Below are 24,989 nucleotides of genomic sequence, written 5' to 3'. Positions count from 1 at the left end.
CAGAACGCTCAGGAGTCGGATACCTGAGCGAAGGATCGTTCGCATTCGCATTCGCACCCATCTGTATGTTCAGATTTGTGTTCCCCTGCCAATGATCATGAGGAGAACTTGAAGGTCCGCTATAGCCCGAGTCATCAAGCGAAGGAGTCGGTGCACGGTTATCCGGGCCATATTCCACAGCAGGAACCGTCGCGAAACCAAGAGCAGAGGAGCCTTGTAAAGCCCTGAGATCTTCCGAGGTAAGAGAATTAGGATCGTCAACCCAGTAGGCAGGAGGAGAGGGAGCCGTAGGTGGAAGATCTAGGTCTGTCCCTATTTTGGGGGTAGGAACAGGAGAAACGACGTCGTATGTTAGGTACTCGTGAGGTAGTGTTTCATTCGGCGTGTCTTGGGAAGAGGGGGATGCGGAGGGAGAGTGGTACCTGGTTCGAGCGAACAGTAGAGCAGGCGTAATGATTGTTAGGATAGAGGTCAGTAGTGGAGGACGAGGGGGACATACGAGCGACCATTTTCAGTGTCCATACTGCTTTCTCGTTCATCGCTGCTCTGCCGTTCCTCGCTACTATGACTGCTTTGACTGCTTTGACTGCTTTGACTGGCAATCTCACTACGCGCCGGTGGAGAACTTTCCTCACGAGGATCAGAGCCATCCGACATAATCGAGTCATCTTCATCCCCAGAGCAAGACCGAACCGGGGAAAGCGCAGGTGACCTATATCAGGGATACGATCAGCGTAGAACGAGGGCGACAACGAGACGAAGACACTCACTGGGGTGCCATATTGACACTCGCTATTGGACCCACAGGACTTAAATCATCCTCATCATCGGAGTCACCATAATTCGCTAAGCAATCATCCTGTGAGGTCAAGTTCGGGACCGTCGTGACAGGTCGGAGACCGGGTCTTTTGCCACCGGTCTTGCTTCGTGACACCAGGACAGGATTACGATGACCAGGAGCGCCAGAGTAAGAGACCATGATTTAACAGCAACTCGAGAATGATGTCAAAAAAAAAACAGCGAGTGGCGCAGAGGGTGTCAAGCAAGGGGGAAAGCCTGAGGGGTGAGAGTGGGGGTGAGAGAGAGGTGGTGGCGTCTGGCAAGCTCGCGCTGGACCCTTTATATACGAGTCGTCAGTGGTCAAAGCGAGGCCGCGTAGCGCGAGGATCTAGATTCTAGAAGCTTCCTGTGTTCCATTGTCTGGCTGTATTCGTCAAAGACAATCCACTGGGCAGTCCATTAGAAATAGAATGATGGTGGCACTAGCTGGATTCGGTAATCTCTTTGTGATTGTTGTGTAATTGCCACATTCAGCACAAGTGCTCCTGCCTGCTGCTGCCCACGGTCGATGTCGAGGATGCAGAAGAAAAAAGTGGAGATGCGATGTGACGGTGCGAGGTCGATGCTGGAGCGTGAGCTAGATGGACTGTTTTCGAGGTCGTAACGGTACAACACAAGGCGAGACGACCCGCCACGCCACCGAGCGAGTACAGGCTCTCGGCTCTCGGGATCGGCGGACTGTGCCGAGACGTTGGCTCCCTTTCATCTTTTGGATACAACGCCAAAAGACTCGGATCTCACGCAAGCCCACGAGTTCGGACGAGTCTGTTCTGTCAACAGTTTGATATCTCTTTGGACTTCCGTATGTCTTTTCTTTCATCTCTCTTTCATCGGCGGTATCTGTGTGAACTGGTTCTTTCAATAGCCTCGTTCAATGTTGAGGTCGAGGACATCCGAGTCATCAAACGACCGTTGGATAACTTTCGAAGAGCGTTTGATGGAAGCTCAAGAGCGATTTTCGAGGAGATGCCGAAAAAACGCTCGATAACTCGCTCGGCATCTCAAGCGCCCCCATCAAAGGCTCTTAGACTCCTATTCAATAGTTATCCAACGGTCCACTTGAGCTTCAACTTTGAACGAGGCTAATGAAAGCATGCTTTTTATCTGCACTTTGTCGTAGCAAAAGCTATCCACTCGGCAACTAATTCCCCAAGGCCTCCGAAGCTTGCCCTCGCATCCCCATCTGGTCGTCAATCTTTGACGTCTCGCGTTTCAACGTTTGATTGGAGCGAAAGCACTGGGACCGAGGATGTTTCTCTTTCAAGTTGTTCAGGTTGATGGGAATGACGACAAGGTGGGTTGCCATCAGGCTGAGCGCAATTATGTCTGTCAGGGTGTTTTGTCGAGATCTGGACACAGTGAAGAAGATCTCGTGTTCAAAGGTAAGTAATCCACGTATATATGGAGAGGTAAGAAACGGATGCTGTGTTCTCGATCCTGCGGGGGATCGTGTGCACACGCCTGTGGTACGTCCAGTCACAGTCTCAACACCATTAGCGAGCTAACGCCGGACTGTCGTTCAACTTCCTCGTTCAACAGCAGCACGCAAGGGACAATCTTGTATATCTGGGCTGTCCACAGTAGCCTCTGTAACTCTAACATAACAACATCATCATATCGATCCAACTCGCTTATCCCTCCATCCCTCGCACCTTCTCAGCATATGTCATCGCTGTAGCTCGAACAGCCTGCTCCCGTCCATCCTTCTCCGACCTCTCGTCTCCACCATACAGCTCCTCCCATCTATCTTCATCTCCAAAACCGCCTGTTTCCCCCTAAACTCCACGCCCTCCGACCGTCTCCAACTCCCATCCATCGTCGCACCCGCCACCCTGATTCCTTCATATCCACTCGAAATCGCCATCGAGCACCGACATCGTAGACTTCTTTCCTTTACGGTGTACTCGTCCTCGAGGCAAATCAAGCAGAGAGACCTCATACCGCCCTCTCTCGCCAACCGCATTCTCGCAAGCCCCTTCCTCTCCGTCCAACTCCTCGACGTGAGGCGATTCGACGGGTTCTATAACAACTGACTCGGGAAGAAACTCCGCATCTCCTTTACCTCCCTCCCTCCTGCGCGCCACTTGCGCTCGTATCTCGTGCGGCGTGGGAGCCTTGTTATATTTCGGATCTGGAGGAATATAGAGATCACCGGTGGCCGTCCAACGCGAACGTATCTGTACGGTCTAGCATGAGCACGAAATCGTACGCGGGCGAGGTGGCGGAAGGGCTCTAGAGGCGAAGGACGTCGATTCTTACCTCCCTGATCCTCGTCTTCGTGGACATTCCGGTCCTGTGCTTCGCCACACCCTCGTAATGGGTCGTCCAACCCAGCTTGTACTGTCCGTTGGGCTTTTGTACGGTGTCCCAATACCAGCCGGTGTTTAAATTGCGTCGCATTTTTTGGTGATGATTAGAGCGAGCCATAGATAATTGTTGAGAGTGCGTGGTATTGATGAGGCGTCGTGAGGGTGGACGTGTTATGTGACGGATTTTATACTGTGGGATGTGTATTGCGGTGTGTGCACCTAAACCTCTTACGATCGGTGTCAGACGGAGTCATTGTGCTTTCGCTTGCGCACTTCTCACTAGAATTGACTCAGTCCGGCATGGCGATGTCTCGGGGCGGTTCTCAGATCAGCCAGTCGACTCTCTGAGTCTGAGCGTTCTCAGAGTGTTTGAGTACAGGCTCTCGGGGCGGGCCGTGCCGACGCGTTGGCGCCCTTTCTTCTTCTTGAGCGCCACACAGTCATACGGGTAACGGCTCACACCAAACGCACGCACCACGATGAGCCTATCCAACAACTTTTCTGAAATCTCCTCGGCACTTTCGAATCTCTGCAATGGCTTTTGTTTTGCTTTCATTCCTCGACCGTCACTTATCTGCTCTTTCATCGAAGCTTGTACGCCTTTTATCGGCACCTAGCCTCGCAGCAAAAGCTATTCACTCGGCGACTACGATTCCCCAAGGCCTTTTGCTCGTACTCACTCCCAATTGCTGACAAAACGACTCTGGTCGGTTGTGTGTTTCAAAGCTTGATTGTAGCAAAACCACCATGTTTGAAGGATTGTTTCTCTTTGTCCATGTTGATGAGAACAACAATAGCGTGGATCGCCATCAGGCTGGGTACAATTGTGTCTGTCATGGTGCTGTGTTCAGAGGTGGATACAGTGAAAGGAAGATCAGGTTTAAGGATCGGTCGCTCAAGTATATATGGAGAGGTAAGGATCAGATGTCGTGTTCTCGATTCGTGTGCAACGCCTGTGGTACAGTACTGTACGTCCAGTCTCATTCCCAACGCCAATAACGAGCTAATTCCGCACGGCCGTTCTTTCCAGGTCGACAGTCTACTGCAACATATTCTGTATATCATCATAATTGACGACGCTTCTATATCACGACTATACGTCCCATGATCATGTCCGACTGCACGCCTTTCGACGACGCCACGAACCACCCTTCAAACTCCTATCATACCACACAGACGACCTCCATGACAACAGTCAGGAGCGGTTACGTATCTCTGAATTCCCAACTGCTAGGAAGACTCGCATCACACGAACGACCACAATCTCTACAAGAAGAACAAGACTTCTTTACGAACAGTGAGTTCTTGCGTGCCAACTTGTCATTTTATTCTTGGGAACCTGACGATGTCATCTGTTTGTGCGATGTACCTCCAGTGATCCAACAGAGTCAGCGTTTAGATGCCCGAGCCTTGGTCGTTATCGCTCAACGTTCTTCTCACTCTGCTCACGTCCCACACACAAGTCGCCGATAGAGTTTTGTGGCTCTCAGGCCGTTCATGTCTGCCTATTATACTATCCTGTTTACCCTACCCCACAAGAATTTTATACCTCGCTGTAACTTAGAAGCCAACTAGCATGGTCCTGTCGTTCAAACGAGAAGTGCTCCTCCTGTCCACGAAAGAGTGGCGTATCAGTATCAGACTAAAATAGCTGTTATGAAGAGTGTCCGGATGCGGCCGAGGCACCTTTGAAATTAGGCGAGCGCCCGTTGGAGGTCGCCGGGGACGGTTCGCGAGTCGCTCTCGACGTCGTTCTGCTCAGCCCGCCCTTCCTTCGCTCTTCATTCTACCCTACGCTTTCCTCACTCTCTTCGCCTTCCTCAGTAACTAATTTCAAGAAATCTATGCATGGCGCTCACTGCGACCGCTCAGTCTGCTTTGCCACCCACCCCGTCCTGGGACGAGACCATTGTCCCAACTCTTCGTAAACGTGCGCACAATCCGCACTTAGAACTTTTCGTTTATCGCTAATTTTTTTATATTCATATTTTACTTCGCGAAGGTCTCGAAAATGAGAGCCGAATGCTCACGAAACGCATATCGGCCGTCTCTATCACCTCCGACGACGATTTTGATTTCGCCTCCAACTCGCAGTACTATCACCGAACCCCCGCATCCTCCCATACCCACTCGCACTCCTCACAATCCAAACCCCCATCCACCAACTCTCGCTTTGTCCCATCTGCTCATGAACGCGCACAGGCAGCAAGCCCAACATCTTCAGGCACCAAGCCGAGTGGCATCCCACGTCCGAGCTTGCAAACCTCCCGGCCTTCCATATCAGACAGTCGTGAGCGATCGACAACGCCCACCGGTGGCAACGGCAGCGTCATAAGCACCGACTCGCGTCGTTCTCGCTCCAAAGGACCCGCTCAGGCCACCGCACCATCTCAACAACCCACGACGGCACGCACGAGGACACTGTCCCAGCCCAAGTTGCTCGATCGGGCCGCGGCATTGGAGCAGCCCAAGAAAGCGCCCACTCGGATCCCCATACCTCGGAACAGGGCAGGGAGTGCGTCCAGTCCGAATCAGTCACCACTGCTGCAGTCGAATGCGAGCATGTCCAGGAGCGACAGTCGGATGAATGGCAGCGTGAATGGCATAAATGGAAACGGGTACGCGAACGGTAACTACGCGCTGGAACCCGAGGACCTAAAGTCCGTCACGCTTGACGAACGCGACTACGAGGCCCGATCGGCCGCGCAGCCTCGGTACGGTAACACCAGCGCGAGTGCGGCTGCGATGCAGCGTGTCAAAACCATGGACGACGACTATCCTCCCCGCCCGTCGACCGATTCTGAAGAACGTCCATTTGAGCACTGGTACCGCGGTGAAGTGGCCCGTAATGGTGGTGTCGGTGAACTTCGTGTCGGTCGTCATCTCGAGATGCTCGAGATCGCCAATTATGGTCATAAGGTTCGTGCGGCGGAAGCGAGGGCGGGCAAGAGATCGTCCATGGGCAGGAGAAGGGCCGAGAGTATCGGACTTGCTGGTGGCTCTGGCATGGGCACTGTAGGGTCAAGACAGAGCTTTTATATGGAGGCAGACGATAGTCGGGTGGAGAGAGTGCTGGATGAGGTTCCCTTGACGGACGTCGAGTCGGATACGGGGTCGATATTGGATGACTACATCTCGGTGCATCCTCGTTCGGCCTCCGCACTCGGATTCGGCGAGGAGAGGGAGCGGGAGCGGTTCGAGGATGAGAGGCAACGGAGCGAGACGCCGACCGGGATGGGGGCTGGGGCCGGGGCGGGACAGCCCAGGGAGAGGAAGGTCTCGAGAGCGGGTGGTGGTGATCTGCCGACGTCGAGGATCCCGACACCGACGATGATGAATCGTAAAATGTCGGACCCTCCAGCACGCACGCCCACACCTACCTCCAAAGCCAACCTCACCGTCAACACCGCCGCAGCCGCGCATGGCTTACCCTCACCACGCACACCCCGGTCCGGCAACACCACCGCTAAATCACCCTCTTCCTCACAACTTCCATCTACCTCTACGCCCATCACCAAGAGACGGGCAAAGAGCCCGGGTGACACGCTCGTTTCGCCGGCTAATAAGAAGACGAAGACGGCAGGAGGGAAGCATACGCAACCGCCCGTGACGCCGATGCGGGGTCGAGATAATGGGAGAGGACGTAGGGACTCAGACGATAGGCGGTCGATTGCGGAGTATCCAGATCCGGGCGACGGGGACTTGTCGAATGCAATACCGACGTGGTCACAGCCTGTGCCGGCGAAGGGCAATTGGGACGAGGTGCGTTTGTTTTCACTACTTCGGTCATACTCGTTGCTAATTCCACCAATGTCGGCTGGGTCGCTCTTTTTACATGCGTTACGTGCGTGGTTGCTGTAGGTCGTGTTGCCGGCCGTGGCGCGGAAGAAAGGGATGGATGAGCATTACACGCGGGTGGATGGAACTCCACAGCCGAAGAAGAAGAGCATGGAACATCAACCGGTACGCCGCTCACTGCCTGCTCTGCGTCTCACATCTCACACTATTTTGTTTCTTTTGCCTAGGCACCGGGAACCTTTGGATTCGACTACTCTAAATACAGCTCGCGTCAACCCCGGCTCTCAGGAACAGACGGTTTCGGACGACGGACTGAAGAAGAGAACTCAGATGACATCGAGATGGACGAGCAACATGAGCATTCATATCAAGAAGAGTCGTATCCAGAAGATGAATCACCACAACCACCACCAGAAGACCAACAACAAGGACCACCATCGCCCAAACCCAAACCGCCGATACAGAGACGAGAAACGGGAGATCGGATACGGAGACAGGTGCAGTCTCCACCTTCGCCTGCGCCGTTCTCACATTACATCAACGCTGGCAACAGTAATGGTGAGGGTGAGGGCGAGGCTGCAGACGTGGCGCAGTATGCGGCACAGATGGAGATGGACGAGAGAGGGAAGGAGGGGCGTGGAAGGCAGGATGTGGAGGAGGAGAAGGGGGCGGGGTGTTGCAAGTGTGTGGTTATGTGAACATCGGCTCGCCCCCGGCTCTTGGTGCTTGTGCTACTGGTCTTGTTCCTTCATGGCCAGTCTTTGTCCCTCGCTCTTCGCTCTTCGCTCTCGTTTCTGTTCTCAGTCGGATGGATGGTTTGTTGGAGTTTTTATCCTCTATGCTTCGTTGTGTACCCCTTATTGATTTGTTGCCCCCACATCCTATTTCTGCCTGGTTCGTCTTCCATCCGCTCACCCACCCACCCCCCTTCGCCCTTCTCTGTTTCGCCTTTTGTGCATAAGTTGATGACGCACTTGGCGTCCCAGTCGTCGCTCGTTACACTCGTTCCCTTCGCTTTGCATGGTCCACTCACATTCATCCACCATACCCCTTCTCACTCATCGCCCATCGTCATTATTTGCCTTCGTATCATACCCCGCTATTTCCCTTTCGCACTCCCTGTGTCGATGCTCTCTTTTGTGAGTTAGAGTGTGTTCCCTTTCGTGCCCTTATCGCTTGCCCTCTCACCCTCGTCTTTCCATGGATGCCCTCCTCCGGTCCGGCCATCCGACGAGCTAGTAACATCGCCATTCCCTCAAACAAACCCGCCTCACCTCTGCGCTCCTTGAATACGCCCTCCCTTCCGCCTTACACCATCTGTTCCTCCCGATGTCTCCTCTTTCTCTCTTAATCCATCTTGTTCTCCTGTCCAGGGTGTCTGTAGGTCGTTTTCTTGGTTGATACGATACCATGTTTCACCATGTTATTCTCTCAATCGAGGCGGCAATCGCTCCACCACGCTCGTTCTTTTAGTCTCGTCTCTTCCTCGTCCTCGTCTCTTTGCTTCCCTCTCTCCGTCTCCGTCCTTCCGTTTCCCTCAAATTTGCCTCTATCTGAACCTCTCTCTCTCGCTTCTTCTGTTGTCGGTTTTCTTTGGGATCTCCTTCTTCTCTTCCGTCTTCGGTCCTTGCACACGCATTTCTTTCGTTCGTATGTCGTTTCGTTTCGTTTTCCTTTCCTGCGCTCCGTCTCGGCCAAATTCCGTTTCGTGTCCTCCTCTCTTCCCTTTCCCCTTTTCCCTTCCTTGCTTTTGCTATCATGGAACACTCATGTTTTTATTATCGCCATCTATTCTCTTTCCTGTCTCCCCTCTCTGACTGTTTATCGTCTCTATCTTGTCGGCACCTCAGGTGATACGGCTCACCTTATAGCTTCACTCATCGCCTCACCCCCTCCTACCGACTTACCTACCTGCCTACCTACTTTGCTCGCTCACGAACGCTACGGTCCCGACCTTAGTCCTCCTCTCAGTCTCAGACTTTATTCTGGGTGGAATCCTTTCATCTTTATTTCTCGTTTAGCTTAGAGTACGCATGTATTAACGTTTTAATTATGGACTGTGTTCGATATTTAGTTTTTTCTGCTGATCCTCTCTTTTGATGTGTCTGTGTGGGACCTTGGCTTCTGGCTGTTGACCTTGCCAGCTTGCCACTTGCGTGGTGAGCTGAGTCGTGGGTTTTGTGTTTGTGGGTTTTGTCTTGTGTTTTATGTGGATGGGTATGTGGTATGTAGGTCATTTTTCGAGTTCGGGTTCGTTGGACTGTCAAATGCCTGGGGTCTGCAGAGCGCGAAAATAACAGAGGATGTGTGGCACTCAGGGGCTTCAAAGTTCACACGCCATACGCCACACGGCTATGCCAGCGCCAAATTAGATGCACTACCTCTTGCTCTCAACCACTATCACCCTAGTCTTTGAGCTTGCTTGATCTTTGAACTGGTTTCGCGTATACAGAACAATTTGGATCTTCTGCTCAAGCTGTAGTGCGTGCAGTTGAAGCATTTGTTTCCAAAACTGAAACATCTTGCTAGCAATCTTTCAGGTGCCGAAAACATACCGAGAACTTCTCCCATCCCACAAGCTTTCCAGTGATTGACCGAACGCTATCGTGCCGGTACGTGCATCTGTTGTCAGGCCATTATGGCGAGTGGTGCATTGTCGCGTAGGCGAACGTACCGTTTCTCGTTCATGTAGTACCTCAACCGTCGGGTCCTAATATTCTGATATGCAACCTTTACATGCTGCCTTATCGAACGTTTTGCATGCGCATGCATGTATGCATGGCTCGCATCTACACACCGTCGGCCCGGGCTCGTTATCTGGCTATATAGACATCTCTATCACCAGGCCTTGGCTTGCGTCGTACGCGGGAGCACCAGGCTCTCTACATAGAGCCACGACGACCATCCACCGTTAACCTACGCTTGAAGGCAGGATGCGTTCCTTCACCCTAAACGCAAACTTCTTGGTTTGCTCCTCCCTATTCACCATCGCGACAGCTTCATCCCAGACCCTCGCTTCCTCCAATGCGCCTCGAATCTACGAACTCGTTCTCCATCGCGACATCTCGACCGCCAGATGCTCTCTCATCCAATCACACGAAACTCAACCCCATCGCCGCCTCGCATCTTCATACATCAACCCCACCGCGCACGTCATCGAAAAGTCGATGAGGGTCCGACATGATGGGAAGGGCGAATTCGAGGAGATCAAGGTTTATGGGCATAGTGAGGATGTGCTCTGGGACGTCGTGGAGAAGGAGACGGGATGTGGTGGTTCTGGGGAGGTCGACTTGAGTTGGTTCATCAATGGTGAGGATGAGGAAACAAGCGAAGTTGTTGATGGTGCGGAGGTGGTTTACGCGAGCATGATGCCTGGACAGGATGTGCTTTCGGGTCCTAAGATGGAGCTTGGGAGTCAGTCGTGGAAGAAGAAGAAGAAGGGAAAGGTGCAGGCTCCGCCGATGGAAATCACGAAGATCATGGGGTCGGGTGCTTCTGAAAACCGCGTCGATTTGACTTTCTTCTCCGATGGATGTGAGTCCTCATACTTCCGTTTGGATTGCGGTGGATTTGATGAGGTATGCTCATGCTGATTCCGAGGGTTGAATAGACCTTGAATCGGAGAAACAGAAGTTCATCGATGATGTGACTTGGCTTGTGGACGAGATTGCAGGCAATCAAACATTCCATACCGTCTCACCCCTGCTCAACTTCTGGGCCGCGTTCACACCTAGTAATGAGGTGGGCTTTCTACTACTCGACAGCTGCTCTCGATCTATCCTAAAGGATATTGATATTTACGTGTGGTCAGACCGGCGTAGGTGTGGGAGGCAAGCCTAAAGAGTAAGTTCCGATATACTCAAATACTCTCAATTTCCGATGATCGAATGTCCCATTTGTTCTGCTTTAGGACTCCCTATGGTCTGTATCGCGATGGCACAGAGCTGCGCGCGTTATATTACGCGTATCCTGAGGTCGGACGCGCTGCATGCCAGGCTCTGGGAGATAAATGCAATTACCCCATTCTCATCGGTAATGACCCATTGTATGGAGGTGCGTTCAGGTCGGACAACGATCATTGCACGTATGGGTATTGACGTCTCATGTACCTTCTATCCCCTTATAGGTCTCGGTGGTGAATTTACGTGAGTTTCTCGGACGTTGAAGCCCATCTGCCCCGAATGAAACGCTTTGCCACAGTACAATCACTCCCTCTGTGGCCAACGGACCACTGATCCTCAGGTTCGTCGAATTTTGATACAAGTTCGATTGATGTTGAGATGTCTCATCTACGGTCGTTTCTCGCAGACACGAACTCGGCCACTCTGTCATCCGAGTTGGCGAAGAATATGATGGTGGTTTCGCCTATTTTGGCCCCAACGCGGGCCACGACCTATCCGAGCTGCCCTGGACACAGTGGCTTACCAAACCCCTCATCAAAGACACCCTTTTTGAGCCTCGCGTTGAACGCTCCGTGATGCCACTGCAGGCCTACCCATGGACGCTCCTCAACACTACCAAGCCTTGGTCGACGACTTTCCTCTCGTCCGGAACTTACTCGCGTTATCTCGTCCGATTCTCACTTAGCGGGCTTCCAGAGAAAGGCGACGTCAGTGTGCTTTTTGATGGCGAGGATCTAGGTTGGGAGCCGAAAGAAGGGCTGGGTATGGATCGGTACCATTATGATATTTATAGGGATGACACCTTGAGCGAGGGCGAGCATGAGGTGAAGTTTATGTTGAATACAGAGGAGAGGGAGGGTGTGGCGCAGTTGTGTAACGTTGAGATCCTGGAGTTCGGGAGCGATCCAGATGAGTGAGTTTTTCGAATTTTGCTTTTGCGCGAGGCGGTTGACAAGATACCGGTGATGCGCCAGGTTCAATTCGACAGCGGGCTTCTACGGCGTCTTCCCGACGTTCAGCGAAAAGAACGAGACCTCGTACCGGCCGACTAACGAAGACTGTCTGATGCGCATCGTCACGACACCTAACTTCTGTAGCGCCTGTGTCGAAGGCCTGTGGCACTCGCTCCTCAAGCGTGTGGATCTCATAGACAACATTACCACCACATGTCAACTCACTCCCTTCGGCACCTGGAAACGTACGTTCGAGCTCTTCCTGGTCCCGATTGGTCAGTTTAGAGAGGACGAGACGAATGCCGCGGAGAGTTACAAGATTGAGTGGAAGAAGGACGGGAAACCGATCAGTAAGTATGAGAATGCGACGGTGTTGGAGGTGAGTGGGAGTGAAGGGGGGGAGTGGGAAGTTGAGGTCATGTTTGAGACTGAGGAGGTTAGAGTGGATCCGGAGGATTTATTGACGTCGTGGAGGGGTATCTCGGTTGATGGTGGGTGTGTCTAGGCCCTGTTGCATCTTGCCGGGTCAGATAGGTACGGTTGGATTTTGCTCGACTATGACAGGATGAATGTACCATTGATCTCCAATTGGGATGCATCTGTTTATTACACACCACTCGCCTTTTCTTTCGGACACCATCGTTTCTCTATGCCCCCGCCGCTTGTTTCGACTGGGCTATTCATTTCGTACTCACGTACCTCCAATGTTCTTTGGCATGGAGAGGATTCTGGGGATGAATGTTGCAAGATAGGGTATGTGACATAAAAATTGTGCCAGTGAAGTGGTGAATGAAAATCATGCTCAAGTCATTCCAATCTCAGCTGGGGAGATCGAGAGTGTGTTTGACGCCCGTTGAGCGGCGGCCATTCCTTGGCCGATCCCGGGACTCGCTGCGGGGAAGTGGTCTTTCACGTGGCCGCAGCCGTTTCCCCGGAGGCCTCCGGGCGGAGCGGACAGTGGCGGACAGTGCCTGACTTCTGGCTGCCGAATTTTCGCGCGCCTCGTTCGGTTTTTTGTCTTTCGCCATCAACTCCGCGAGCTCAGTCTACACTTCCCATCGTTGTTTGTTGTCTGCTAATTGTTCGGCTTGATCCCATCTCGTGCTGTATAATCCACAAAATATTGTATCGGATGCTTGATCACTGTCTGGTCATGAAAGCGTCGGGCCCGTACACTTTATTGATTTTACACATCAACCTGGTGATTTTATTGCGCGCACCGTCGGGCATCCTAGAAAGGCAGGTATTGTTAGCACAGCGCTAGAACGGCTCCAGCGACGACGGGACCGTCGGCCAAGAGGTCTCATCACCCCTCTAATTCTCTGGATGTCTTCGTCCTTCTTCTCGTCTATTTGTTAAGCGTTCCAGTGGTCCAATTGTCCCTTCAGGCCGCCTTGACGACACAGAGCTGTCGGTGATGTGGCGGGGTCCATCAACCGATAGCCTTCTCCCGTCGTCATTGTTCTCCTTTTGTCAAACACCCACCAGCGCACGCACCTGCCTCTTTAAGTCTCTCGGTCTTCCGCCATTATTCTCTTTGACTCTTCCCAAACCGGATTGACTTCGCGATCGTTCAACAAGAAGGGGATGGGCTTATTCTTAACTGGCCAGAGCTTTGTACCTTGGTTGATAGCTCGTGGCGACGGGGTGATGGCCGCCATAAAGGGTCAGAAGGGCGGGGCCTAGCATGGGCAGCATATATAACATTGTTGAACGTATGAACTTTGGTCGTCGGCCTGTCTCCCTTGTGTCTCCAGCTCGCAGCTTATTGCATAGATCTGTTTGCTTTTCTTGCTCTCTCGTCCACATCACTGTATCCAACATCATCTAGACTATTTACATCCACATCCACATCGGCATTCCCATCATCTATACGTTATTCATCATGCGTCCTTCTCATCAGTTCGTTGCGAATCCTTCGCCATCCAATGTACACCCACCTCGTCCGCAAAGTGGACGCACATCGAGAGCTTCGGGCAATGCTCGGGGTCCTGTTCCTCTACCACCTTCTACAGCATTCGTCCATGCGAACTCTCAGTAAGCTCCGTTCACCGTTTGACTTTTGACCTTGTCTCAATATGTCCCTTTTTAGAGGTCCCGTCTATTCAGCTCCGCAGTACGCCAACAATAATTGCTTAGGGCATGGCTACCCAGAAATTGGCCAGACTCAGTGCGGTCATTTTCCTTGAGTGTTTATTGACAGCTCGACTGACGTCAATATGTCTTGACAGGTATCTTGCACCATACCAGATTCCTAATGCCTTCAGCCCCCCTTCGTCTGCCGGATCAGACGTCATCTTCAACACCCCGAGTTGGTCTGGATACCACCTCAGCCCTGCGAGCGATCTGTCCACTCCTTCTCTCGCCTTCGATTCATACTCTTCATCTTCTTCTGCGTCCTATTCTCCGTCCAATCACGGTCGTCGATGCTCTCTCACGTCCAATCGCCCTCCATCTTCTCAAGGGCCTGCCTTTCCCTATCATGATACAGCTCACGGTATTTCTCGTCATCCGACACGTCGCGGTTCCATTACTGCTTCTACTCCCTATGATCGTCCTGGGTATACGACTACCTATGGTGATGAGGCTTCGGGCATTCGTCCTAGGAGACGTCAGTCAATTGCCACTGAGAAGGAAAAGGAGAGGGAGAGGGCCAGAGCTAGAACGCACAGGGAGAATGAGCAGCGTGTGCTGATGGAGTTGTCAAGGCGACTTCCTCCGCCAGCTCTCAGCCGGAAGCGATCAAGGATTGAGGTTATGACGGACGGTACGTCTCTCAACCTTCTGGCCGCGGACTCCTCCCTATCGTTTTCTTGCATGATCGTACTAATTTGGAGGTTTTTTTTCGCAGCAACGTTGTTGATAGATGACTTGAGGAACAAGAACGACCGGTATGAGCGGGGACACCGAGCCACTCAATCCGCGCAGGAGTTCAGATTCGTTCACCATGGGGAGTACCATTAACGGTCCGAAGTCTTGTGCACCTGGCCTGTCTACCGCTCTCGTTCCAGCCGATCATCCCCTGGCTTCGTCGTCGGCTCTTGGACACATCCAATCACTCCTAATCTCCACGCATTGTTTATATTTGGCTTCTCGTCCTTGATATTGTGTTTCATGCTCTATCACCACTCATCTATCGCATATCTTCATCTGCATCACCCCACATCTTAATTTGTTCCGCTCTGTAGCATCCAATCTTCTTGCATCTTACGACATCACACCACTCAAAATTGTAGCCCTAGTATACCCACACTCATCGTTTCTTGGCTTTCCTGTCTGACACGAAATATCTTTGCATTTTTCTCTCCTGGGTTCATCTGCATATACGTTTATCATCTGACCTACCTTTCCTACTGTCGCATAGTACTCCTTGTCTTACTGTCATATTTCTCGTGCATACTTATTCGTATAATTACATTACTGTCTTCTCCTTTTAGACTACATGATTTCCTACTGCCTACAGTACCTACCTATGCCGCCTATGACTCTATGCATCCACCACACTATGATCATCTTCTCTCTTTCTTTCTCCCGCCATTGCGCCCGCGCGATCTCGAACACAATTGCACGAAGAACAAGGCATGTCCTCCCTTCCGGAACACGCTCTAGCTATTCGTCAACAACAAAGACCAAATCGATTTCGGTGAGTCCTTTGTCTTCCTTTCGCTCGAAAGTGCCTTGCATCGCCTCTGACATTGGTCCCTCGTAATTGTCTGCGCGGCTCACCTCTCCCTTTTTGTACTCAGGAATCACAAGCTGTGAATATGTTGTCAATGGTCCGGCCTATTCCCAGGAAGATGTCGGGAAGTCACGATGCTATCTGTAAGTACTCCACTGAAGCCGCAGGGTGAAACATCACAATAGACGAGCATTTCACAGCCTTCCGAGCTTCTGCTTCTGTGTATCACAGATGGTCATCTGTTCGCGAAGTTCAAAGCGTTTACCACCCGAGCACCATAGTTTGTTTAACCTTGGATAATCCGGGCCAATTGTCCTCCACCATTCAAAGAGTAGCCTCCCAATCTTCTTCTGCCTAGATAGCCTCACAACCTGAATGGACATCTTTAAATATGCAAAATGATTAGTTCGTGGTCGCGGGCAGTCCTGTCTATGATGGCTCGCAAGCCCATCGATTCCCCATGATACGACCACCTCAGCAGACGACTGGACATGCAGTACACAGATTGGCGCTCATTCGTGTGCAGAGCAGGAACAGGATGTTCTCGAGTACCCCTTCCTCAGTTCGGGATCATTCACTTCAATATTACCTTATCACCCTGACTGCAGCTGTCCGTTTAGTACTGTCACTTTTGCGGCTGAAAGCGTCTTCTCAGTCTCCCAGACCACGCGCAGGTTGGAGCATCCACGATCATCAACAGACCAAGAGCTCGGTCGACTTCCCATGCATGCTCGGTCCACGTATTTCCCGGATAACGTCCAGTACGTCATCGAGATAAAATGGAAAGATAAAACCAAAATCTCCCCCTCGACAATCTCCTCAACGAAGTTCGCGATTGATGATTGCCCAGGAAGCGTATGCCAGCAGAGTCCTTAGTGTCCAGCCTGAATCTGCGAACGGAGCTTGAATTATATTTCTGTTACCAAGCGGGGAGTAAGGATAGATGCCTGTGACCTGATACAGGAACTCAAAGCCTACTCCGACCAGCAGTTTCGTGGGCAGGAACGTTTCCACCGGATAGAGGCCTAGCTTGTGGACGGGTGACCTCACTACCCATTACACCCGTCGTCAACAGCTTCTTTTCGTGTAAGTCCCACCATAGAAGTATGATTTCTGTTGCTTCATCTCGGCACTGCGGTGGGACGAGCGTTGATGAGGGTGTTATAAGATAGCGAGAACGACGAAAGTGAACGATCAGTATAGTACCGCGATTGGAGGCAGCCAGCATGAAAACGAGACTGAGAGGCACGTACTCCATGTGCCACATAATTGTGATCTGCATTCTCTACAAACGCAAGGTTATGCGTACCCGAACCCTCTCGACCACCGAACGCCCGAGCGTATATAGTCGCGTCATACCTGTTCATCATCAGGGGAATGGCATCAGTGAGCCTGACGAACCAGAGCATCACAACTTGATGGAGTCTGCAGCACTCACGGAGGAACAGTGATATCAGCAAGGCCGTGAATGGTCAATACATCTATATGGCCGGGGAATTTATCCCAGACGATGCTCGAATCCCATCGCATGCATTCTTCGATTTCTCCGGGGTAGATTCTGCCGACGAAGGGTTTGCGAGCTATGGTTGTGTGCCAGTCGTAGTAGTCATGTTGCGCGATTGAGGGGGCAAAAGCGGCAAGGTCAACTGGAAGTACGAACGATGAGCTAGGTCGTGAGGGAAGATAAAATACTCTTGCCTGCCATTCCCTAGACATTAAATTGAAGGTCTAGTCAGAAATGCATCACAGGACCTGAGCGCAACTTGTGTCGTAGCAGTCCAGAAGACTGTGGGAGGAGGAAGAGTAGAAAACTTAGACAGCAGAAGAGCTTACCTCCATCCGATATCTTCCACTCACGTTCACGAATGCGCTCACTGACCTTCCCTCCTCGGTCATACAACACCAATATATACCTACGTTCGCCCCTCTTGAATGTCCGACAACCAAATCGACGTGATACCCATATCGTGAAGACAGGAAAGCAGCTACGACACGGATATCTTCCACATCGTTCAAAATCGGGGTTTGTCTCCAAGTCCCGCCGGATTCGTGGGTGCCTCTGTGAATTACCGTTGGTCTGGCAAGACGTGGTGGAGGACGAAAGCGGGTAGCCGAGGAAGACATACCGAAAGTCAAAGCGGAAGGAGTCAATGGGAAGGCGCAGGGCGAGTCGCTTCTGGAAGATGTAGTCTTTATGCCTGATTCTCGTCGTTTGTGGCAAGAATGAAGAGGAATAAGATGTCAAACTCACCCCATGGTACCGTGCAGAATCTACCTCAAGATGATGATGTTGACATGAGAAGGAAATGACAGGGCTGGATACCGCGGAACCATTCTCACCAACGCGATCCTCCTACCTCGAGTCGCTGCGTTCGGTTCAACCTGCTCTAGAATGCCAACCAAGTTTACACCGGGGAGGCCTGTGTGTGGGATGCTGACTTTCGTGCTTCTGCGGGTTGCGAATGGAGATGACATGGCAAGTTATGGGACGCGACTCCAAGTACAATACAGCAAAGGGATATGGTTAGGATGTGTGCGAATCTAGCGCGTTTGACAACTCGTTTGCAACTCGTGCGACGGTTAGCGCAATGATCAAGCCATGTTCATCGGCGGCAGCATCATCACGTGGAAATTGATATCCGTGCGAAGCCGCTTCTGGAATACAGCGCATGAGTTCAGTATCGTCAGGAGAAGGGTTCTGAAAAAAAAGCTTAGAGTAGCTTTTGATAATGGAAGCTGGATCATGGGAGAGAAGGACGAGTCCTTCTATGATGAGAGAGCATGACGGCCTAGTAGAAAAAAAATGGACTCGGAAGGGCTTGTTGCCCGCCGAATAGTAGTTGCGTTGGAAGGCTGGCGAAGCTTAGAGTGTGAAAGACATCACCATATATATACGATAGATTTGAGATACGAGGCGCGTATGAAAGAGATATATGGCGGCACTATAAGCATGGGCGATGGGGGGAAGAGACAAGAGACCGTCGCCGCATTCTGGGCCACATCAACGCCGCTCTGGCCGGCGTCCCGGTCCGCCACTTTCACAGAATTTTTGCGATTTGCTTCGCCCGACTTGGTTCTGTTCTCTTTCCCGTCGTGCTCATCGTCTTCCACAATGGCCAAAGCCAAGACCGCAGTCACAAAACCTACACATTCTACGTCTAAGGCAGCCAGAATGACTGCCTCAACAAAAGCTAGCGCGGTGCCCGACACTCTTATCGACTCGCACGTCTCAAACGCTCAATCTGAGCTCGCGTTCAAGGCTCTCATCGCTCATGCTATCAAGCACTCAGAGAAGCAGGCGGAGAAAGATCTGTTGGCTGGTGGTGGAACTGGTGGTAGGGAGGATAATGTCTGGCTGCAGGTGGCGGTGAAGACGTTGTATCCGGAGAAGAAGCTGAAGCCGCATAAAATGTACGTCTATTTCTACACCCATACTTTGTCTCATCTTCTGACGATATCTCTCTATGATACATATTTATTTCATGGATGAACTGTCTTAATAGCCCACTTGCCCATCCACTCGTCGACCCACGTACCACGTCCGTCTGTTTGATCACGAAAGACCCGCAACGTGAATACAAGGATCTTCTCGCAGCCCAGAACATCAACTTCATCTCCCGTGTTGTCGGTCTCGAAAAGTTGAAGGGTAAATTCAAGCCCTTCGAGGCTCGTAGAATGCTCTTGAATGAGAACGGACTGTTCCTTGCGGATGAGAGGGTTATTCCATTGTTGCCGAAGTTATTGGGCAAGAATTTCTTCAACGCAAAGAAGTGAGTATTCCCTCCCTCATCGTTTGAACGGCGATATGGCCACGGTCCCTTGCGGCATTGGATGTGTACTGAATGTGTCGCATGCAATGCTGACTTTGCGTTCTCTTCATCAGGCAACCCATACCCGTATGCCTTACTCGGAAAGACCTAAAAGGCGAACTGGAACGTGCCATCACTGCAACCTACATGCATCAAAACCAGGGCTCGTGCACGTATGTACCATTTCGCTCTCTGTTCATCCCCATATCCACGAATATTCTCGTTCTTCACTTTCCTGCCATCGGCACTCGACCAGTCATTTACTTGTTAGCTAAACATACCCATTGACCAACATGAGAGTACTAATCAACGATTGCCGTATCTATATAGCTCTGTCAAAATCGGCACAATCTCCCAATCTCCCTCCCAACTCCTCCAAAACCTTCAAACCGCCCTCCCCCATATTGTTCGCTCCCTCCGCGGTCCCCACACCCCCCACGCCCCTCAGCACAATAAACCCAAAAAACGCTCATCTGACCCTTCCGCTGTCGCCCAGACGCTTCTCGGCTCCTCCCAGAAGGGCAAGGATGAACAGGACGGAGAAGAGGCGCCAATAGACCCGTGGGACAATATCCAGAGTCTGAGCGTGAAGACGAGCAAGAGTATGGCCTTGCCTGTCTGGAGCTGTAACCTTGAGGATGGGGGTCGGTGGGTTGGGATGCCGGAGCCTATGTCGACTTCGGAAGAGGAAGGTAGTGAGAGTGAGGAGGAGGCGGAGGTCAAGGTGCCACCGAAGAAGGCCGGAAAGAAGAGAGCAGCAGAAGAGACAGAAGAAGTAGAGAAGCCCGCTAAGAAGGCTAAGGCTTCAGCGGTCAAGGAGGTTGGTCTCCCATATTTGTTTTCGTTTTTTTTTTGTCAAGCTCACGTTTCCTCGCTTTCTCCCTACTAGACCGAATCCACTGCCACCCCCTCAATACCCACCAAAAAGGCCAAGAAATTAAAAATCGACGCCGACCCAACACCCGTCTCCAAATCCCTCGCCACACCTGCCTCCACATCCACCCCCACTCCCACCTCTAAAGCAGTTACGAGGTCCCAGAGTAACGCTCCAATTCAATCTACCGTCGCATCAGGCAGTGAAGCCGACGTCGAGAGTGCGGTGCCAGAAAGCAGCATTGTTCCGGAGGCGGTTAAGGCGAAGAAGGAGAAGAAGGGCAAGAAGGCAGACAAGGAAAAGGAGAAGGAGAAGGAGAGGAAGGAGGTGGAGGAGAAGGCCGCTGTGGAGGATGCGGCGATGGAGGTCGAGGCTGAAGTCCCTGTGTCGAAGGAGAAGAAGAGCAAGAAGGGGAAGAAGGCCGTCGAGGCCGATGTTGTTGCAGTCTCAGAGCCCGTTGTCGAGGCTGAGACCACGAGCAAGAAAGAGAAGAAGGGGCATTCGAAGAAGGAGGCTGCTGCCGTTGCCACACCTGCTGTTGTTCCCGCCGCTGCGGAGGCGAAGGGCCTGACGAAGGAAGAGATGAAGCAGAAGAGGGAGAAGGGTGTGGTTGGGGAGAAGAAGAAGGAGAAGGTCGTGAAAGGGCAAGGGTCACTTGCGAGTGGGGAGGGCAGGAAGGGGAAGAAGGGTGTTGTTGGTGGAAAGTAGGTTTGGTGCTGCATAGGTCTATGTCTTTGTTCTTTCATGCGTCTACTAGTTATACGTCGTCTTTGCTGGATATAGTATCGCTTTTTGGTTGCATACGTTTCCTGCCTTCGAGTAGAAGAGCGATTGTGGGGTCAGCGTGGACCTTGGTGTGGCGAAACACTTCTCACCCTAACCCCATTTCAGGGTGTTTTTTCACAGCTTGCCGGCACCGGCTCAACGGGACTCCTTGTTCTCAAAGCACTTGAATAATACAATGTACATCTCCGCCTATCTTCACGTCCCATCTCTAGATTTCTGTTGCGATCCAACTAGCTGACATGTCGGCGCCGATAACCACGAAAAAGACTACAAAGCTTACTATTCCTCATAATATAGAGCATGGCGTCGACATCGTAGGTGTTCTCGAGCAGCTTGAACCGGAACGGGAGACCAGAGGGAGAAAGATTGCACTCGTGAGCTCGAAAGCATCTTACACTACTAAAAAAATGTTGAACATGGTATATGTAGGTTCTGCATGGTACAATGGGGTCAGTTTCTGGCCCTTCTCGATAGAATGCCTGAGGCGACATATAGGGATTGATGAAGAGCGCTCTGCGTAACAGGCATAAAGACTATCTGTTCCAGAAGCGAGTCGCTCTCCGTCTTCCCCTCGATTCATTTCGTTTTGACTTCCGGTGCGTGTTGCCCCTATCTTGAACTCACGTAATGGGACATTGAGCCGTCCATTTCTGGTTCTGGCAGAGGAAACCACGAGTCGGGCGGAACGTGGAAACAAGCCGCTATTCACGAAGACGTCGAAGATGTTCGCCTTGTCGTGTCTTATCTCACCGAGAGATATGGTTATGAAGTAGATCTTGTGGTAGGGCACTCGAGAGGGAGTGTGGTGGGTATGTCTTGGTGTTGTACGAGCGAAGAAGGGAAGAAAGTCAGTGGGTTTGTAAATGCGAGTGGGAGGTATCGGATGGAGGTCAGTACGCTTCACACGTTGTATCAACACTAAATACTGACTAATTTCGTCTCTCATAGAGGATCCAAGGTATCTCGGGCTCATCTCTTGCTTTGGTAGGTGTAGATGTTGATTGGTCGCGTCTCATCGTAGACAATCTTCGACACTATGCTGCCTCCTTCGCCCAACTCGGTCACTATAAGTGGCACGTTACTGTTGCCCGTAAACCTGTCGTCGGAATAATATATCCAGGAGATCTAGATCAGTTTGCTAGTTGGGACACGAGTATCGTCTGGGATCAATTTCCAGGACATACGGATGTGTTGACAGTACACGGCTTGAAGGATGCCACAGTACCACCGTAAGTAACATTTTGTTATCTCGATAGTGAAATGTTTTTGCACTGACTATACTGACTTGATTCTTGCCGTTATGCTCTGATAGCTACGACGCCACATTATACGCGCGAGCATTCGGTTCAAGGGAACAGAGCGGACGAGGATCCGGTACACATAACCTATGCTTCATAGAAGGAGGAGATCATAATTTTACTGGTGTACGTTGTCACGCTCCTTCCCACTACCTCTAACCTTAAGTTAGAAACCTTCCTCGTTGATTTCACCACCTACTCTCGATAATATTTCACTACCTTCCTGAACCCCGTACAAAAGATGGGCCACAATATTTATTATGACTCACGCCTACACTTTCTTACAGATCCAAGATGAGATTACGGACATCATTCTTCGATGGTGGGCCATGCACGAGCGGAATGAGCTCAAGACTGGGATATGGGACACGGGTGTTAGGCCCGATCCAGTTGCTGTGGTCACAGCCACCAGTCACAAACTCTGAACCCCGTCAAGAGTTGTACAACATGGAGTCGTATGCATTATTTTCTGCAATGTGCGATGGCGAGTCCGTTGAATGCTTGCAAAAGGCTCAATGATTTTTGCCACAGTGGCGTTGGAAGGTTCGAGTCCCCGCTTTCGGGAATTTCCGCCATGGTTTCTGCAGATTGCTTGCAATTGCCTTTGCGGCTCACTCGTCACTCGTTCTGGTGTGTCTTTCTTTGAACATTTGAGTATGTGACAGTTGACTCTCTGTAGGGCGTCTTGAACGGTTCCAAACACACAGACGGGCTTCGATCACTCTGCGGCAGAGGTTTTCACGGTCAAGTGAGGTGGCCTATTCGCGCGTATAAGGTGGATGATTCAGGGTGCTTAGATTGTTACGGACAACCACCCAATCATCCAACCTTCTATGACTTGAAAGAACAATCTGAACTACCGATGATGCTTCTCGCTTGTAGTAATTTCTCGATGTCAGGGCTGTGGATTCGTCCCGTAATGTGAGTTGTAAAACTTCCTCGTATTGCCTCAGCAGCATCGAGACTCTCCCAACACCAAATTCCCACTCTCGCCGTTTCTACCCTGCACCACGACATTGTCGTACTTCATTCTCTGGCGTTCGTGGGACTGCGAATTGTTCACATGAGTCCCTTCCGGGACGCTTTGAACCTCTACATGTGGGATCTATACGTATACCGGAATTCACTTACAGCACTCAAGTCGGCACGCACAACACACCCTCTATCTCTTTTGTTGGATTTAGCTAGGTGCAGCTCGACGTCGCGAGAGCTTTCGCGAGCTTTCGACGGACACGGATGACTCAGCAGCGCAGCTGCTTTGCCACTCTCTCGAGTACTGTAGAATATTCTAGTATAATTTGTACAGTAGTATAAATACATGAAGAAGTTTACCTGTGTAGGGCATCGGTTTGCCCTAACACAAGGCAGCCTCACAGCTCAGTGTGATTGCAAGCCCTCTCTGATTTCTCGTGCTTTTCTCACTCGCTCACGAAAATCCAACATCTTTCCTGTTCCTTCACAACAGGATCTCAGACTTGCAGCACAACCACATCAGAATCGTACTCAGTCATTGTACCGTATCAGTTTTATCATGCACCATAGCCTTTACTACTCGGTTTCGTATAGACATCTGTCAAGACTCCTCGAGGGGACGTTTGAACTCATGGACAATGACTTTTGACAGGGTCGGGGCTGTCTATCATCATAGGCTGCCAGGGAAATAACGAAACCCATGGAGTAAATCAAAGAAGATCGTGTGCCACAACCCGCATCATCAAAGCACGAAGGTAGAGCGGCATATGCATCCGGAATTAAGGAGAAGATTACAGTTTAAGACTGGTAAAAAACTATGTATAGTAAAGTAATTTCGAGACTCAAGGACAACCACAACAATGAGTCTAAGACATTGCCAACAGGCGGTAACTGTATCCGTATTATCGTATGGAGTATGATAACAGACCTAGCGTAGCTTTCCTCAGAGTCCTTCCAAACAACGAAGGGACAATGCTCTACCAGAAAAAATGCGAGAATCAAGAAGTTCCCGTCACACCCACACGACTCTCCGTTCCTTCCGGCCGTTTCTATCTCCCATCTATAACTCCTTCCGAAAGCCTCACTAGGCAACATTCCACCGCTCTATGACTGATCTCATCATTTGCACTAGAGGCGTGTAGGATGCGTCGCCTTGTTGTGGAGAGAAGATTGAATGATAGTTAAGGGGTAAGGGTTGCATCAAGATGTCGCAGGGAACGATTATGTGCATGCATGATGTATGGTGTGGGTGCAGATGCAGCGAGTAGTTAGACGGAAATTGCTGGTCGTGCTCGATATTGCGAGCTGTGGTAGGAGTGTTGATTACGGGGCTCAAAAGAACACCACAGTGGTACTGCTAGCGGCAGCGCGGATTCTGGCCTGGGACGATGACTGGGACGACTTGCGAGAGCCATCGTTATACGAAGTCGTGGTGGAAGACGTGGATGATGATGATGATGGTGTCTGAGTGCTGGTAGTGGGGAAGCTGGTGGCCTGCGTGAGGGAAGTGTTCGACTGAGAAGTGTATCCAGACATGACAGAGGATTGTAGAAATCTAGTGGGTAAGAGAGACAGAGGCGAACAAGCCGGGTCTAGTCGATACTAAGGTTGTGGGCTGCGTATTGCGTATTGATAGGAGCGAAAGCCGTGGAGGGTGATGAGTTTATAAGTCCACTGGTGGCCGCATCAGTATTGGGAACTGTGATGAACGTAAGAGATCAACGGAGCGCTTGGCTTGTCCAACAGGACTGGGTTCCTGCTTCACGGCA

General features: G+C 51.2%; 7 protein-coding genes across 7 annotated transcripts; 5 read left to right on the top strand and 2 right to left on the bottom strand.

Annotated features, from left to right (window-relative positions):
* Positions 1 to 2,681: 2,681 nt before the first annotated feature.
* Positions 2,682 to 3,240, bottom strand: STEHIDRAFT_157643 (uncharacterized protein; the record flags this gene model as incomplete). The annotated part of the gene is made up of 2 exons (XM_007304939.1): positions 2,682 to 3,017; positions 3,100 to 3,240. The coding sequence occupies 2 exons, from the start codon at positions 3,238 to 3,240 to the stop codon at positions 2,682 to 2,684; spliced, it is 477 nt and encodes a 158-aa protein (XP_007305001.1).
* A 1,757-nt stretch (positions 3,241 to 4,997) lies between these two features.
* Positions 4,998 to 9,254, top strand: STEHIDRAFT_169114 (uncharacterized protein; the record flags this gene model as incomplete). The annotated part of the gene is made up of 4 exons (XM_007304938.1): positions 4,998 to 5,079; positions 5,152 to 6,911; positions 7,011 to 7,112; positions 7,175 to 9,254. 4 exons carry the CDS (start codon positions 4,998 to 5,000, stop codon positions 7,643 to 7,645), a joined length of 2,415 nt encoding a protein of 804 aa, XP_007305000.1. The 3' UTR covers positions 7,646 to 9,254.
* Positions 9,255 to 10,348: 1,094 nt separating this feature from the next.
* Positions 10,349 to 12,307, top strand: STEHIDRAFT_59151 (uncharacterized protein; the record flags this gene model as incomplete). The annotated part of the gene is made up of 8 exons (XM_007304594.1): positions 10,349 to 10,481; positions 10,558 to 10,688; positions 10,759 to 10,790; positions 10,858 to 11,000; positions 11,074 to 11,092; positions 11,148 to 11,189; positions 11,256 to 11,762; positions 11,824 to 12,307. 8 exons carry the CDS (start codon positions 10,349 to 10,351, stop codon positions 12,305 to 12,307), a joined length of 1,491 nt encoding a protein of 496 aa, XP_007304656.1.
* Positions 12,308 to 13,687: 1,380 nt separating this feature from the next.
* Positions 13,688 to 14,766, top strand: STEHIDRAFT_157640 (uncharacterized protein; the record flags this gene model as incomplete). Its single annotated transcript, XM_007304937.1, has 4 exons — positions 13,688 to 13,839; positions 13,895 to 13,972; positions 14,034 to 14,569; positions 14,654 to 14,766. 4 exons carry the CDS (start codon positions 13,688 to 13,690, stop codon positions 14,764 to 14,766), a joined length of 879 nt encoding a protein of 292 aa, XP_007304999.1.
* Positions 14,767 to 16,448: 1,682 nt separating this feature from the next.
* Positions 16,449 to 17,956, bottom strand: STEHIDRAFT_131766 (alpha/beta-hydrolase; the record flags this gene model as incomplete). Its single annotated transcript, XM_007304936.1, has 8 exons — positions 16,449 to 16,613; positions 16,735 to 16,840; positions 16,920 to 17,147; positions 17,229 to 17,233; positions 17,315 to 17,540; positions 17,608 to 17,679; positions 17,733 to 17,752; positions 17,822 to 17,956. 8 exons carry the CDS (start codon positions 17,954 to 17,956, stop codon positions 16,449 to 16,451), a joined length of 957 nt encoding a protein of 318 aa, XP_007304998.1.
* A 627-nt stretch (positions 17,957 to 18,583) lies between these two features.
* Positions 18,584 to 20,959, top strand: STEHIDRAFT_80346 (ribosomal protein L1). Its single transcript, XM_007304625.1, has 5 exons — positions 18,584 to 18,892; positions 18,985 to 19,251; positions 19,365 to 19,463; positions 19,621 to 20,110; positions 20,180 to 20,959. Exons 1-5 carry the CDS (start codon positions 18,594 to 18,596, stop codon positions 20,870 to 20,872), a joined length of 1,848 nt encoding a protein of 615 aa, XP_007304687.1. The 5' UTR covers positions 18,584 to 18,593; the 3' UTR covers positions 20,873 to 20,959.
* Positions 20,960 to 21,262: 303 nt separating this feature from the next.
* STEHIDRAFT_122102 (uncharacterized protein) lies at positions 21,263 to 22,703 on the top strand. Its single transcript, XM_007304935.1, has 7 exons — positions 21,263 to 21,324; positions 21,380 to 21,546; positions 21,614 to 21,839; positions 21,899 to 21,908; positions 21,972 to 22,179; positions 22,263 to 22,374; positions 22,536 to 22,703. The coding sequence occupies exons 2-7, from the start codon at positions 21,452 to 21,454 to the stop codon at positions 22,671 to 22,673; spliced, it is 789 nt and encodes a 262-aa protein (XP_007304997.1). The 5' UTR covers positions 21,263 to 21,324; positions 21,380 to 21,451; the 3' UTR covers positions 22,674 to 22,703.
* The last annotated feature ends 2,286 nt before the right edge of the window (positions 22,704 to 24,989 follow it).

This window comes from Stereum hirsutum (genome assembly GCF_000264905.1).
Source record: "Stereum hirsutum FP-91666 SS1 unplaced genomic scaffold STEHIscaffold_8, whole genome shotgun sequence".
NCBI classification, from domain to species: Eukaryota; Fungi; Basidiomycota; class Agaricomycetes; order Russulales; family Stereaceae; genus Stereum; species Stereum hirsutum.
Note: the sequence above shows the minus strand (reverse complement) of the source record. Positions and strands in the feature narration are given on the sequence as shown.

Coding starts and splice junctions, on each gene's coding strand:
- STEHIDRAFT_80346 (XM_007304625.1), top strand. CDS start 18,594: ATGGCCAAAGCCAAGACCGCAGTCACAAAACCTACACATTCTACGTCT. Junction 19,252..19,364: donor AATTTCTTCAACGCAAAGAA/GTGAGTATTCCC, acceptor TCTCTTCATCAG/GCAACCCATACCCGTATGCC. Junction 19,464..19,620: donor CAAAACCAGGGCTCGTGCAC/GTATGTACCATT, acceptor GTATCTATATAG/CTCTGTCAAAATCGGCACAA.
- STEHIDRAFT_122102 (XM_007304935.1), top strand. CDS start 21,452: ATGAAGAGCGCTCTGCGTAACAGGCATAAAGACTATCTGTTCCAGAAG. Junction 22,180..22,262: donor AAGGATGCCACAGTACCACC/GTAAGTAACATT, acceptor ATGCTCTGATAG/CTACGACGCCACATTATACG. Junction 22,375..22,535: donor GAGATCATAATTTTACTGGT/GTACGTTGTCAC, acceptor ACTTTCTTACAG/ATCCAAGATGAGATTACGGA.